Raw genomic sequence first — 14,821 nt, 5'->3', positions numbered from 1 at the left:
TTTCCATGAATCTTACAAAGTCATGAGAAAAGAAAATAGCACTCACCTTAGGATCAAAAGCCGGCGAACATGCATCATGTAACTGACTTAAAATACCAATGAAAGCATCTAAATGCTCTGAGGCAAGCTTAGACTTATCAAGCTTCAAGTTGACTAACTTTCACATGGGATAGACCTAATTGATAGGAGTTGTATTCTCATACGTAGCCTTCACTTGCTCCCAAACTACATAAGCAATGGGAAGTCCCTTGATATCAACCAAGTTATCATCTGACAGCCATTTCAATGTAAGTAATGGCTTTCTTATTCATTTTAGCCCAATCCTCATCTGGCACAAGCGCAGACTTATGTTCTGCCAAAGCATCATCACAATCCTTCAGAAAAAGTATACCCTGCATACGATCTTTCCAAAGGTCAAAGCCATTGCCATCAAATTTACAAATCTCAAAAAGATTTTGTGTCATATGTAGATGCACTACCAACCATCTTTAATAATAAAAGACTACAATAAAATGCTGAATACTTTCGGCCAATGACAAGGTTGCTAAATATAACAGCAAGTACACACACTTGTACTTCTAGAAGGTGTCCAAGAAGCAGATATTTTGCTGCAATTTCAATCCCAAGAGCTGATTACAACATGTACATGAATCAAATCTGATACATATGCATAAATGACAGCTCCCACTTTAATAATACATCACTGTAATGCCCAAATGCAATAACACAAGTGTTGTATGTACCACTATTTCATTACATCATGAGCATTCAGCAATACATGTACCAAGAGAAGCTGTCCTTTTATGACATTTAATATATCCCAAGTCCAAATATCTCCCACTCAGCAGTGAATCTGCTGTAATTTCACTGTCAAAGCACGAATCAGCTCAAAATGCATCACCGATGTGAAAAGCCCCAAAATTTTTGCAATAAATCTGCCCTATTTGCATTAATACATCATCCCCAGTGTCAAATACGGGCAAATGTTGCAGAAATTTCTCAAATTCTACAAAACCCCCAAATTTTGGGGTCTCAATGTGCACAAATCACAGTGAAATTGGCTTAGCTGAGTAAAATTTCGATTGTATAACAAAAGCCCCAAATTTTTGAGACAAATGTGCACAATGTTTGCAATTTCTGGGTCAGATGTTACTGTCCTGCATGACCAGCATCAAGTCTGGGAAAAGCCCCAAATTTTCAGACATAAATCTGCCCCAAACTTTCAGACATTAATCTGCACAGATCTGAGCACTGTGCTTACGCGTGCAAACCCCCATCAATAAGCAGGAGGCCTGCTTGCTGAAAAGAATTTTTAAAAATGTCAAAAAAATCTGAAAAGTGTCGAGGAGCCCAACCATTGACCCGTGGAGTACCTGTGAGCTAAGCCAGCTGGAACGCTTGCCCAGGGTGCTGCGTCTGGTCACCGCTAACCTGTTTCTGCCCTGCGACTGCTGTCGCAATCCTGTTTGTCACTTTCCTGCCTGTCGCAGACTTGTTCATCACCTACCAGCCTGTCGCCTGCCACATGCCTGTAAAACGTTTTCACCTGCATACCGTGTTCGTTGCCTGGTGCCGACAGCTTGTCAGACATTGTCATCTCATCAGAAATTGACCTTCTGCTGGTCACACTCGCTGCAGACTGGTCAGACTAACCACCAATTGAGCTCGACCACCTGTCGCTTAACACTCACACACAAAGACTGGCCCGTCTAGTCCTCAAGGTACGTGCACACTCTTGCCAGTGCTCCGATACCAATTTGAAGGGGCACGAGAGGAAGCACTAAGAGAGAGAGAGAGAGAGAGAGAGAGACTTTTACGAAAAAGAGAGAGAGAGAGAGAGAGAGAGAGAGAGAGAGTGTGTGTGTGTGTGTGTGTGTGTGTGAATCGAGGTGTATTCAACAGTGTAGTGCAAAGAGAGTGTGGAGATTCGAGAGATGGGTGTGTACCAATGTGGTACACAAAAAGAATAAAAGTATGTATTTATACTTAGGGTACAATACACTTACACCCGCAAGAGTGTGTTCACATATGTAAATAAATATATACACGGGAGTGGTGTAAGGGCCTATACACCCAACAACGAGAACCATGATGAGAAGAAGCATCCCGATTGGAAGAGCGAGACAGAAGTCACCACCATGATGGCATCAAGAGAGATGTTGTACAATCCGCCTCGAGAAAGGAAGCCCTCATGATCGTAGAAGAGCAAAACTCCTAGGAAGATGAAACCATGAATGGAATAGTGCACATCCCATGTCTCCAACTCATATAGGACTAGACACACCTATATGTTCACCCTGCACTAAAAACAAATTCTGCAAAAGAGAGTGAGATCTGCAACCATAGAGGTCAATACTAAGATGCTATAAAAAGAAAAACAAAATTGAAATGGAAAATAAACTGAATGAACAAGTACAATAGTACAAATGTGTATCTGTGTATAAATGCAATGGAAAACTTGAAAATGAAAGGCTAAGTGTGTGGCCATCATTGCATATGACGAGGTGGGGAAAAAGGCCTAGAAGGTGCAATGCAGTTCCTAAGAATGGATGCGTAAAGTGCAATAGGATCGGTGCTAGTAGACCAATTAGTCAACCCCTCAAGAGTAGAGTAGGACGGCCGACGAGGCTGTCCGTATGCTACATATCCAGCAACCGTGTGGGCTAAAGGAGCAAATAACATAGTAGCGAGGCGTAGCCCCCACTAAACTGTGTAGTCATAGTAGTCTGCTTGGATTTTCTAGGAGGAAGACCTTGGGCCTTGGTACAACACTCCTCATCCATACGGCCCGACCTTTGGCAATGAGTGCAAAACCTATTTTTCTTAGGAATTTGTTGCCAAAGGGATTGTGTTTCTTTGTTTCCGTCGGAGGAAGAGGTGTCACCCTGCTTTTGGCTTGCCTTCGCATCTTGTGAGTTCTTACCACTATTGGTTTTTCCTCCTGAAGAAGGGGCAGCCTTGCCTCACCCCTCTGAATAAATGTGAGTGGAGGACTTCTTGAGAACTTAATCATGTTGTCTCACATAACGCAAGCACTGACACTCCAATTCATAGAAGCTATGCAGTGAAATAATATGTTGGATAAAATGGAAATATTTGTCAGGCAACTTGCTCAAGAAAAATGTGACATAATCGTCGTTTGACTTTGGAGAGCCAACAGTGGCAAACTCGACTACTAACTGCCGATATTAGGCCAACTTAACTTTCAAATCAACCCCTTTCTTAATGGAAGGCTCTTGAAGCTCAAAATCGATATTTATACGCCGAGTATGATCTCAAGCTGCATAACGGCCAATGCGATGACTTCGGCGTTACAATGCAAGAGAAAAGTGCTATAATTGAGAGTGAAACTGAGAAAGTAAACCTTGCATCAACTCGATATTGGAAGTGGCATTGCAAGCTCTCCATAGACGGATGTAATCAAGGTGGGCTAGGTGAGGGTCAAGCATAGGCTCAAAACCAACAACAAGGTTTCAAAGACTATGAGACTCAAGCACTTGCTACATATAGTTCAACTAAGTAGTGAAATTCGACCTGTTGAACCGAGTCTTATCCGTGAAGGCATTATTGGCCGAGGCAACAAGAGTGGTAGTGCTCGAATAAGGTGGATAGGATGGGTATTGTGAGGGGAAGTACACTTGGGAATGAATCCCATAGTGCCCACCACGCATTCGACAAGTATGCACGGTGGATCCAAATGTGTTAATCAGATAACTAGGCATAGGCATTGCCACCGCATGAGGACCCCATGGTGGAGAGAGATGGACACTTGGAGCAAAGGATGGAAATCCCTACGTAGGAGTGCCCCATGGGAAGTGTGACGACACACCATAAGCAGAGAATGAAAATCCCTGCATCTGAGAGATCATGGGGGGTGTGTGTGTGTGTGTGTGTGTCTGTAGCTGCGGGTAGTGAGGGGGATGCCCATCACAGCTGTCCCAAGTGCAAAAGATGTGTCTACATGAGGAAAGGTAGAGAGAACTGTTTTAGAGAGTGGTATTCACTATAACAAAGTCCCATAGTGCGGAATGGCTTATGAAAAAGGATATGTGACAATGTTAAGAGATAAAATGCTCCCTAACGAGGCACTGTGATGTGAATATGGAATAGAGAATGAGAATGTGCTAGGAGCAAAGATAGAATGTCCAACTCCCAGTGTGGTAGAGGCGAATGTGGAATGTAAGCCAAGGTTTTGAAATGAGGGTGATATGGCTTCAAGAGAAGAGGTGGCGATGGAAGAGAGAGAAAAAGAGTAATTGACCTGCTCAAATGAAACACAAGATGTAGGTATACATGATGACGAATGCCCGCTTCTTGAGCCCCCTCCCGTGACGGAGAAGCCTGATAAGACATCATGGGGTCACGAGAAGAAGGTGTCTATGACATAATGATTCGGTTATGAGTCGTATTGAGTGCATTGTGCAAAGACTAGTACTCCACAATATCCGCAGGATACTCTCTATAAGAGCACCAACTCTGATACCATGTGAAGAAGAGTGTGGAGACACTATTAGGATTTGCACTGAGAAAACACAAAGTGTACGACCACGACAGAAGCACAGCAAGAAAAACACAAACATAGAAAACAAAACTCAAACCCTAAACGCAAAACTCAAAACTCAAACACAAATAGAAGAAGCAATAGAAAGAACACTACTCTGAAGTGAATAAATGTTGTAAATAAATGTAAGAGTATATAGTGTGCCGAAGGGCAAAGCACTGTGTCAGAGAGTGACATCCGCTAAAGACGGATCCTAACTGTTGTGACCCCCAATTGGAGTGACAGAGTGAAAGAAACACCAAACATTGATCACCAAAGTATGAGAAGACTAAGGCGACTGCAAAGAATGATGCCTAATGATGTGGGTCAAGCAGAAAACGCAGCAATAGAACACCGCAGTAGAATGCTGCAAAAGAATACGGCAATAGAACAAGGTGATGGCAGCAATCGAGAAGGCTAGACCACCACTTGCTGGGAGACTGATGACTAAGATCTGCACACAAGGGTGAGAAACCTACACGAAAGAGATAAGACTGAATGGAAACAACCTGTCTATTTATAGATGAGGATGGACCCTCCCAAACTAGGGTTTCATTGCATGAAAGGCCCTAACCTACCCTATACATGCCTACACCTATCTTGGGGATTGCTATGTTAGGGTTCAGCACCATGGACACGCGCACACACACAGTGAACAAGTGAATAGCAAGACAAAAGAGAGTGTTGAAAGGTCACATCCACTATGTGAGAATAATTTAAAAGTACAATCCCTAAGGTACCAAGTACCACACCCACTAACTGGTATTCACACGGGGAAAAAACCCTTCTGCATCTAGAAGGTAAAAAGTGTATGTGGATAAGGAAGTATTCAGACCAAAAGTTAGGAGAAACACAATAAGTGTAATAAAACTCCCCTCAAGTGAATGATATGAACGTATATAGGGAATAGGCAGATCAATCCCCAAATGGTATCAAGCCTAGAGCCTTGGGAAAGGCTTCAAACTTCTCTCTACAGAGAGCTTTTGTAAACACAACTGCCAAGTTGTCCTATATAGGGACATAAACCAAGTCAATCTCCCCTGCATCATGGAGCCTCTCTGGCATACTGATAATGCACCTCAATGTGCTTACTACGAGCATGAAAAATAGATTTCTCACAATTGCCATGGCACTCTTAAGTATCAGTACAAATACCTTGAATTGCATAGGAAGCATTGTTTGCACATACAATGGATCCCTTCTTTTCTACATTTACATATGATTGAAACAAGTAATGAAAGGACGTTATGTGCTTGGAAGCTCCACTATCAAAATACCATGTGCTGCAATTTTCCATAATTGAAAGATCATGCTCATGCAAAGAAGGATCATACAACCAATGCACAATAAAAGCATAAGACTAACCAATATCCAAGCTTACCAAATATGTGGTTCCATCCTTCACACTTGCTAAATTTTCAGCAACACTCATGCCTAATTGGTTCTTCTTTTTAGTTGCCATTCTCTTTTTACATTCCTCAATAACATGCCCCTTTTGTCTACAATAATTGCACCTCTTTTCTTAGCAAGGCCATCCTTGGTACTTGAAGAGCCCATAGAAAAAGGTTTTTATTTTCCCGTTGAGTTTGAAGGCTGCCATGACTTCCGTTTGTTACAATGGCTGGATGGAAATGCTTAATTGTCCATACTTATGTTAGAGTGATTCAGTCTTGATTGCTCTTCTTGCAACAATAGTGATACCAATGCATCAAATGTGTATGCATTAGCATCTCCATTTGAAAGTAAGCGAAGTGTAGTGGCAAAACTCTGATAAGTATCAAGTAGACCAACCAAGGTCTAAGACCATAGATACAAGAGAGGCATTGAGAATTACTCCATCAATATTAGCAAGCTGCTCCGTTATGTCCTTGACACATGTAATGTATACATCCACAAAATCACCCTCTATCATGTGCTCCTTTCTCAAGCTGCTTACGTAAATAGGCTATATGAGCCTCATTGCGTACCTAATACAACCAAGCAAGCTTATCCCAAGCATCCTTGGCAATTGTGCATGACTAAATATATGGGATAACCTGTCTCTTGCATGAAAGTGCAATCAAAGCATGAGCTTGGGTATCACGCCCATCCCATCTCAACTGATCTGATGTGGGAGATGCAAGAGGAGCTGGAGCAAAAGATCCAATAATGATAGTGGATGAGCTAGAAGAACTTGTAGTATTCTATGTAGCTAACTTCTAAACCGCATATATAACCCCAAAGCTCCTCGGTGGCAACAAAAACATGCTTCATCATGAATGCCCACATGGGATAATTAGTGCCATCCAATTTTTCTAAGAATCCAAACATGTTGAGCAAATCGTTTTGCCATGCCATTGCTTGCTGAAATTGCTGGTATTTGGACCAACGGCTGTCCAAAGTACAATAGCAAGGGCAACACAAACACAAAAATAAAGCAAAGAAAAGACCAAAAACTTACAATTTTTTGAAAATTTTATGGCGTTGATAAAGCATTTGCAGCTAAAAGGACTCCGATGTGCGTAAGTGTCAATGTAGGTGTAATTGGCCTCAACATCGATGAATTAGAGGAAGTTTCACAAAAGCCCCAAATTTAATTGTTGAAATTTGCTGAAATTTGAGCTCGCATGTGAAAAGTGCCAAATTTTGGTACAAAATCGAGTAATTGATGTTAGCTGCTAAAGATTCCCCAAGATTTTGTGCCTAGGAAGGGGCTGCACATCAATGGGAATTTATTTATGGGGCTAAATGATGATTATGGCTAGGGAGCATGTATTACTTAGTGTAACTTTGACTATTGACTGAATTCACACATGACAGGGCAGCGAGATGTCAGGCTGGCAGGGAGCAGCTGCATCTGCATGGCATTAGTTGGACGATTCCGCAAGAAGCGGACTACTCAGTCTGCATGGCTGATCCACGCAAGCAAGGAGTGAAAGCATCAGCTGTCATGCATGTCAGCTCAGTACCATAGGACTATAGGACTAATTAAATACATCCATTGTTACAATCCACTTCAGGCATCTTGCCATATAGGCAAAAGGAAAACCAAAAATGGGAATGGCAGTACCATATTCTTATGACTCATAAGAGTGTTACTGTAGCAAACATCATTCCATGAGCATTGAAGATAGCTATAACCTTTCACTGATTTATTTCTTGGGAGGTGGGGTATGGAAGTCTCTAATGATTGCTTTGCCTCCTCTGTACACTACCCATTTTCCGTTCTTCCTTGCCTCTCTTAACGTCAGCCAATTCTGCTGGTCAACTCTCTAGTTGAAGTGGAGTCAAGCTTATCCGCTATCCACACCTTCGTCCCTTGGAAAGACTTTGTTTGCTTCATAACTGCTATTTTTTCTATCATGTCCATATACATTACTCTTGCCTGGTATTATAACACTGGGTTCCCCCGAGTCCACAAATGGGACTGCTTTACTCAACTATTCCTTCAATTCATCTATTTCAAGGATGAAACCCCGCTCTAATTCTGGTGCAATATTGTACCTGTCCTGTCCTGGGGGAAGCCTCCAATTCTAATCTCCTTTTTGTTGCTCTCAAAGAGAGAAAGGAAGTGAAGCTTGAAAGAGAAAGAGGCTTGGGGGAGAGACAACAAGAGTGACAGCTCGATGCTTCTAGGAGGGAGAGCGAGTGAGAGCTTGCTGTTTGGAGAGAGAGGTTTGAGGCTAGGAGCTGTTTTTTAAGAGTACAACTGCAAAGCAATCAAAACCAGGATTAAAATCAAGTAGAAAACAATCACCAAACAGCTAGATCAGTGGTCAAACGATGGAGGTCAGAAGGCAAACCAACTGTCCAAAAAAGAAAAAAACAAGGCCTGTTTTTCTGTACCAATTTGTATCATAGCATAAAGTATGGATCGTACAGTAAGGATCAGTCCATACCACATATAAGTGCAACTATGGCTACACAACCAAGTTGGGAATGAGGATACAGATAAGTAGGATCAGAGTAAAGCCAACAATCACTCTGCATTGGCACAGACAAGGTCTCTTTGCATGTTTCTAGACTAACTCTTAGAAAAGATTGAATGTTTTTTTTCTTGTGACCAAAAAGGTATGGCTAATTATATTACTAAACATCCTCTCTTTTTTTTCAACAAAAAGAAGCCATGGTGGAGGAGGGGCAGCACCACTAGGCTCCCACATATCGAAAAGTCTCACTCTTCTTTTCCCTCTTTATTTTCAACAAAATTATAGCCATAGGCAGAAGAGCACGAATGTAAACTTAGTCCAAATAACAGAGCATATAGGCCATAATGATGAATTGCACTTGATCTAACAGACATGGGCCACGTAGACAATTCTGATAATCAAATTTATCCTGAATTCATTGAAAGGCTAACCTTACCATCTGTTTTATTCTTGCAAAATAAAGTGTGGCTAATATCATAAAAATTTAATAGGCCCATTCATTTCAATCAATAGCAGAATAATTTCTTAAGACAAGGAACATTTGTATAGTGTAACCTGTAGCTGCAGCAGCCTCATCACATGCATTCAAGCACCACTCAACTAGCTTGGTCATACTTGAATATCCAGGCTGGTTAACGAGAAATTTTACAAGAAGTTAGGACATCATGCTGCAGAGGGCTGAAATGCAGATAGGTGAAGGTCTTGCATATAGCTCAGTAAAAGTACTGAGAAAAAAAATGAAGTTCCCAGTTCAAGAGAAGATTTAGAAGGAAATCATGCTGCGGAGGACCGAAATGCAGACAGGTAAAACTCTTGCATAAAGGCTCAAGGAAAGCACTGAAAAGAATCGTTGGAATCTCATAAACCTTTCTTTATTGTCAGAAAAACACCCTTGCCCATGCCTAGGTAGACCTCCTCTTTTAAAGCATACTGCGTACAAGTTAAATAAACTTATCAGTCATTTCCCTGCTGGACCTACCTGACACAGGGCCGTTTTCAGCAGAGTGTGCCTGGCCCTGTTCTCTAAGCTGTTGAATTAGCTTCAACGATAAAGATCTCCCTGTGCCTTCATAACTGTGACCAGAAAAGTCATAAAGAAAGATTAGTTTCAGAGTCAGCAAATGGCTTTATTTTCTGACCATTCATATCCCAGACATGTGAAGAATGTTTCTAACAAACATGTTTTAGACATAACAGACTCGAAAAACGTGACATCTCTGATAAGAGTAAACAGGTTTTCTTACCCATTCACTGTGGAGCACAAGAAGACCAAGTAAGGTCCTAGCAGAGCCTTAACTATAGGCAGAGGAATAGCAGCAGCTTCATCGATTACCACAAGCTCAGCTTGTGCCAGCTTCTCATGATCTTGGGGCTGTATGTACTGAAAGAATGGGACCATGGGATCAGTTGCATACTGGAAGCACCAGGGAACCTTAAAGCGCTTAGGACCTCACTGAAGGGCAGTAACACCTGTTTGTCTGCCTGTGTGCCTAGCCCCAGTCCCCCAATCCTCTCTCTCTCTCTCACCATCACCTCTCCCTCTTCCATTCATCCCCGTTCCCACCCACCCACTCTCCTATTCTCTGCATGTAAAAACGTCCATATGATGAGAAATCATGCAACTCTAGGAAATACTTGCAGAGCACTAATGTTGAAGTTTTTTGTGTGGTTTTCTGCAAATACTGCTTCTCTTATTCTCGAGCATTCCCTCTCTTCTCCTTTTGAAAAAGTAAAGCTACACAGTAAGTTCTTTTCTAATCCACACTGAAGAAATATGAGAAGCCAAATAGTATTCATATTTCCTAAACTACTGACCATAGATCTCCCTAACTACTTCATGGCATTATTCAGGTCAAGGTGTCATTGACAAACAGCTAATCCCACCTGGATAGTCTGTCGATGTTGACGGTATATATTTACACGTACTATGGCCTTGTTGAATTCTGGATTTGTGCTCTCCACTAAGTCATAGTCCAGATGCTCCTAGAAATCACCATAATCTTATGAGGAAACAGAAAGAGAAGCGAAATACATCATCCCTTTGGTGTGATATAACTTACCTTGTACTCCAAAGCATCAAAGCCTTTGAAGATAAACTGGAAAAGTGTCTTCAGATTCTCTGGGCTAGGGGCAGTGACAAAAATGTTGGAGTACCTGGAATATGCACCATTATTAAAGCGCAATAGCAAAGCAGGGAAGACACTTCCAAACACTCTTACAGTGCATGCTTTCGATACATGTCTCATTTAATAGGCAGACCTAAATCAATAGCACATTATCCGTTAAGTGAAAAGAACAATACAACATTGATGGAGTAACAACAAACTGAAGATAACACGAGGAACCCAAGTGCATTCATGTTCACATCTGTGCAGATCATTGTGAAAATGAGAACTTGCAAGCAACCCCTTGGAAATTAACACTCACATGATTGAAACTGAAGTCACATGTGTTGAAAATGTATGAAGTTTCTCCAGAATTCAAACAAAGTTATACTTCTTTGCCCTGTAACCTGCCCTATCTTACTCTCATCCTCCCTCCCTTCCACATACTTCCTGCTATATACATATGATTGCAATACTAGGAGTTTTGTTCTAGCAGATACCTCACCTTCAGTCACAGCAAGAAAAGTCATTGTTTCAACGTCATCATCCAGTCCCATAAGAAGGCTCCAGTCCTCAATACAACAGCCCAGATGGAGACAATGCATCTTAGTCCCATAAGAGGGCTCCGCTCCTCAATACAAGGGCATAGATGGAAATAATGATTCATAGATGCATCTTAGGCCAAAATTCACAAGCATGATACCCATGGAATAGGACCTCACGGCCACAAGTATGGATCAAAGGAAGGAACAATTAAGAGAGAGAAAAGAAAATCCTGTCACCTACTAGAGGCCAAGTTGGTCTATAAGACAAACGAATAGAGAATAGATCTATATCTCAATATATTATGCAGAACTTGAAAAGCAGATAAATCTGGTCACACGCACGCACGCATGCACCGACACATGCATGCACATACACACACGAGCATGTGTGCACATATGCGTGCACACATAGAGCTTGTCTCGTCTTGCTACAACATATTGGTTCAAAGCAACACCCTTACATGTTGCAAAGGCTCCTGTTGAGGAGAACTGTATTCCATAGGCAATATACAAATCCAAGCTTCTAGCTACCATGTTATTATCGACACAAATCATCTTTGAAACCAACCTTCCTTCTCCGAAAGGGTAGTAATGACCTGATTTAACACTAATTACAGCAAGCATAAAATTCACATAAAGTGAAATGGAATGTTACCACTTAATCTTATCTTGTATTGCACTTGGAAGAAGTACACTAAGATTGCTTCAATCTCCTTCGCTATCCAAATGCCCATTGCTGTCACAAATGACCAGCAAGCCTTCTTACTAGTTCGCCCCTCGATTCACCCAAGGATTGACCTTCAATTGGCCATTGGCTACTCAAAGTTGGCCCCAAATCTGATTGGGATGGGCTAGCCTCTTGGAAACACTGAAATTGCACAATTCACAGCAACTATTCCAAGTACTAGGCCTTCAATCTTTGAGCATGGGACCTGAGGTGGCTGCTGAACCCTAAATACTTCTGTAAATTAGGTTTGCAGCAGTAAACACTCCTGCTGTCCACCAAACATGGCTGATTTTTGAAATGGCTGACATTTGCGCCAAGATACTTTGACGATAGGCAGGAGAATGAGAGAAACTACTAAGGAAATTCAGAGATCTGTCATGAAAATGGGCTAGAATCTTCTACAACACTATTGTCTATGGCTGATTTTCTGCAACCAACCCCTACAAGGGCTCAAAATGCTGTCACATGCCCCCAAGGAGAGCAAAACCTACCAGTGCCTAATCACCAAAGTTGTTGCCAGCTCCTATAGACCCCTAAGCAGCTATTGCCTGTTGAAAATGCCGCTCCCAATGGCTGGAGCAGCTCTGATAGCACGCATCTACAGCTGGATAGTCTTTTTTTCTCCTTCCATCAGCCTCTCCCAAGCTGGAATCAGCTCTCTCCAGCCTCCAGCAGCCTTCTCCTCACTTGCATGGGAAAGTTTTGCCAAGTGGCAACCTTCCTAATCCATTTTCAACAAATTTCAGTCATTTAATTAATTTTCAGAATTGATTAAGTAAAAAAGTAATTGTGCTCATCTACAATTAAATTGGCTATGCCATTTTGACCCCTAAGTGGTCATGTGTATTATTTGACCCCTAAACCGGCATAAATTAATCAATTAAAGCCTAGTTCCTAATGTCACCACTAACACTTATTGGTCAAATAAACGCCTTAGGTCCAAGCTGACACTTGGTACCACCTAGTGCCTGTCAAGTACAACTTATTACAACTTTTGCTTTTGGCATCCACTGACTTCTCTAGGTCCTTGGCCCATCATTGTGAAATAACTAACTTGCACATCACATTTGCATATTTGATTAACAACTTAATCAAATGCTAAGCAAAGCATTAAAATTTGACATCCCTATGACAATCTCACTTGAAGGCTTTGTGGCAAGACCAATCATCATACACTTGTAGGTGTCCCTCTAACTTGTCCATGCTTGAATTATAGCCTAATGTTTAGGCCGTTCAATTGAGCCTGTCGCGCAAGGAGATAATGAAGGGCAACCCTAGCACAGTAGCCACAAGTCGTAAATAGTCGTCTAAATGTTTGATAACATTAATCAGGATCACTAGTCCAAACAATGGGCGGCCTACATGCTTCTTCTAGCTTCAAATACCCCTAAGCAAATGTGTCAAGGGTTTTAGCAATTTCAACATAGTCCTTTTGGCTTGCCACTTTGTGAACTTATGATAAAATCCAATGAAACCCAAGAATGATTTCACTTGCCTAATGGTTCAAAGAATAGGCCATTTGAGCACTAATCTCACCTTTTGGGGGTCAATCCTAGTGCCATCAATTAAGATGATGTGTCCTAAGTACATTATTTCATGACATGATAGTACATAAAAAGAATGAAAAAAAGCATCCCGAGCATTTGGCGATTGTCTTTAATAAACTCAAGAAGAATAAGCCAATCATCAATGGTAAAAAGGGTGAGTCCTCTCTAACACTCTATGGCAGCACACCGCACATACCCTCTATATTTTCTTCATCAGCGACACCCACAAATGGTTGGGATAGCTTTTTTGTCTTGTGATGTTGGATCTAACCATTCCTTACTTTTTTCCCCATAGCAACATACTCGAAAGGATACCCACAAAAAAAGGTTCAAAGAGGTCCCAATTCCTTTGCAAACCCTAGTAGGCTACTAGGTAGCCGATAAGTACCCTTTGTCTAAATGCCTTGGCCCCTCTGGGCTGACTGTTTGGGCTGCCAAGGTAAGATGGACATTGTTAGAAAATGACAACCAACTATGGAGAGAAAAGAGAGATAATGAGAGTGTGTTGAAGCAAAAGAGTAGAGTGTACTTGCTAAACAGAAAAAATAAAAATGAAAGGTACAAGATAGGTCTAAGATAGACCTAGCTCCAACTCAACTAGAGTTAACTCACTCTAACTCTGACTCTAACACGTATACTCCAATACCATGTCAAAATAAGCAACGATGCAAAGAGACAATAGGGTTTACAGAGAGTAACACAGAGTGTGTACGGCAAACACTGAGAGAGAAGAGAAACTAAAAAACACAAAAAGAGCACGATGATGATGCACTAAATCATGCAATGAGAAACAAAGCCAATACAACAGAGCCAAAGCTCAAAAGATAATTGCAATGTCATGTTTGAATCAGGCAACAACATGTATGGGAAATCTGCATAGTCAAGGGAGAGAAATGTAGTCCACAAGGCTAATACTAGAATAGGACACTTGAAGCAAAAGAGGAAGGGTGAAGGTAGCCACGAGCCACAAACCGCAATGTCCTCTTGAAGGGGTGTGAGGGCAATGGAAGGGACTGGGGAGAGAAGGAAAGTGGTGGCCAAAGAAAGTGGTGAAAAATGACTAGAGAGAGTGGTGTCAGGTGGTGAAGAATGAATGAAGTGACTACCTATTTATAGGCATAAGCTGTCTAGGGTGGTGTACCACTATGTGGGTGCCCACTAAACAAGTGACCAAAATGTGGGCACCAATCCTTTTTGGGACTGTCAATGTGAAACCCTAAATGAAATATGTGAACTGAAATAGTGGTTACTCAACAATGTTCACACTAAAATTTGAAAAAGAACTAAAGACTAAAGCATTGGGCACCACCCATAGAATTGGCAAATTCTAACACCCCCTTGCAGTGCAAATGTGGTAAAGTACAGGAATGATCAATGAGCAAAGGGTAGGAAGTTTAAGGACTTGCAAAAAGCCTCAAACTTCTCACGAGGTAGTGCCTTGGTAAAAAT

At 41.6% G+C, this 14,821-nt stretch overlaps 1 protein-coding gene across 2 annotated transcripts in view; it reads right to left on the bottom strand.

Annotated features, from left to right (window-relative positions):
• The window catches only part of LOC148031298 (RNA cytidine acetyltransferase 1-like), a 136,392-nt gene that overhangs the window by 64,497 nt on the left and 57,074 nt on the right, over positions 1-14,821 (bottom strand). For both annotated transcript variants that reach the window (XM_087684820.1, XM_087684819.1), the window contains exons 8-11: positions 10,509-10,602; positions 10,333-10,431; positions 9,693-9,829; positions 9,428-9,522 (exon numbers count right to left, since the gene is read on the bottom strand). In XM_087684820.1, coding sequence (XP_087540946.1) covers positions 9,428-9,522; positions 9,693-9,829; positions 10,333-10,431; positions 10,509-10,602 — 425 coding nt within the window. The remainder of the gene's footprint in view (positions 1-9,427; positions 9,523-9,692; positions 9,830-10,332; positions 10,432-10,508; positions 10,603-14,821) is intronic.

The sequence above is a fragment of the Lygodium microphyllum genome, chromosome 9 (genome assembly GCF_053477565.2).
Source record: "Lygodium microphyllum isolate KBCC chromosome 9, Lygodium_microphyllum_v1.1.10, whole genome shotgun sequence".
In the NCBI taxonomy this organism is placed as follows: domain Eukaryota; kingdom Viridiplantae; phylum Streptophyta; class Polypodiopsida; order Schizaeales; family Lygodiaceae; genus Lygodium; species Lygodium microphyllum.
The sequence above is the reverse complement of the archived record's forward strand: the minus strand, read 5'-3'. Positions and strand labels throughout refer to the sequence as shown.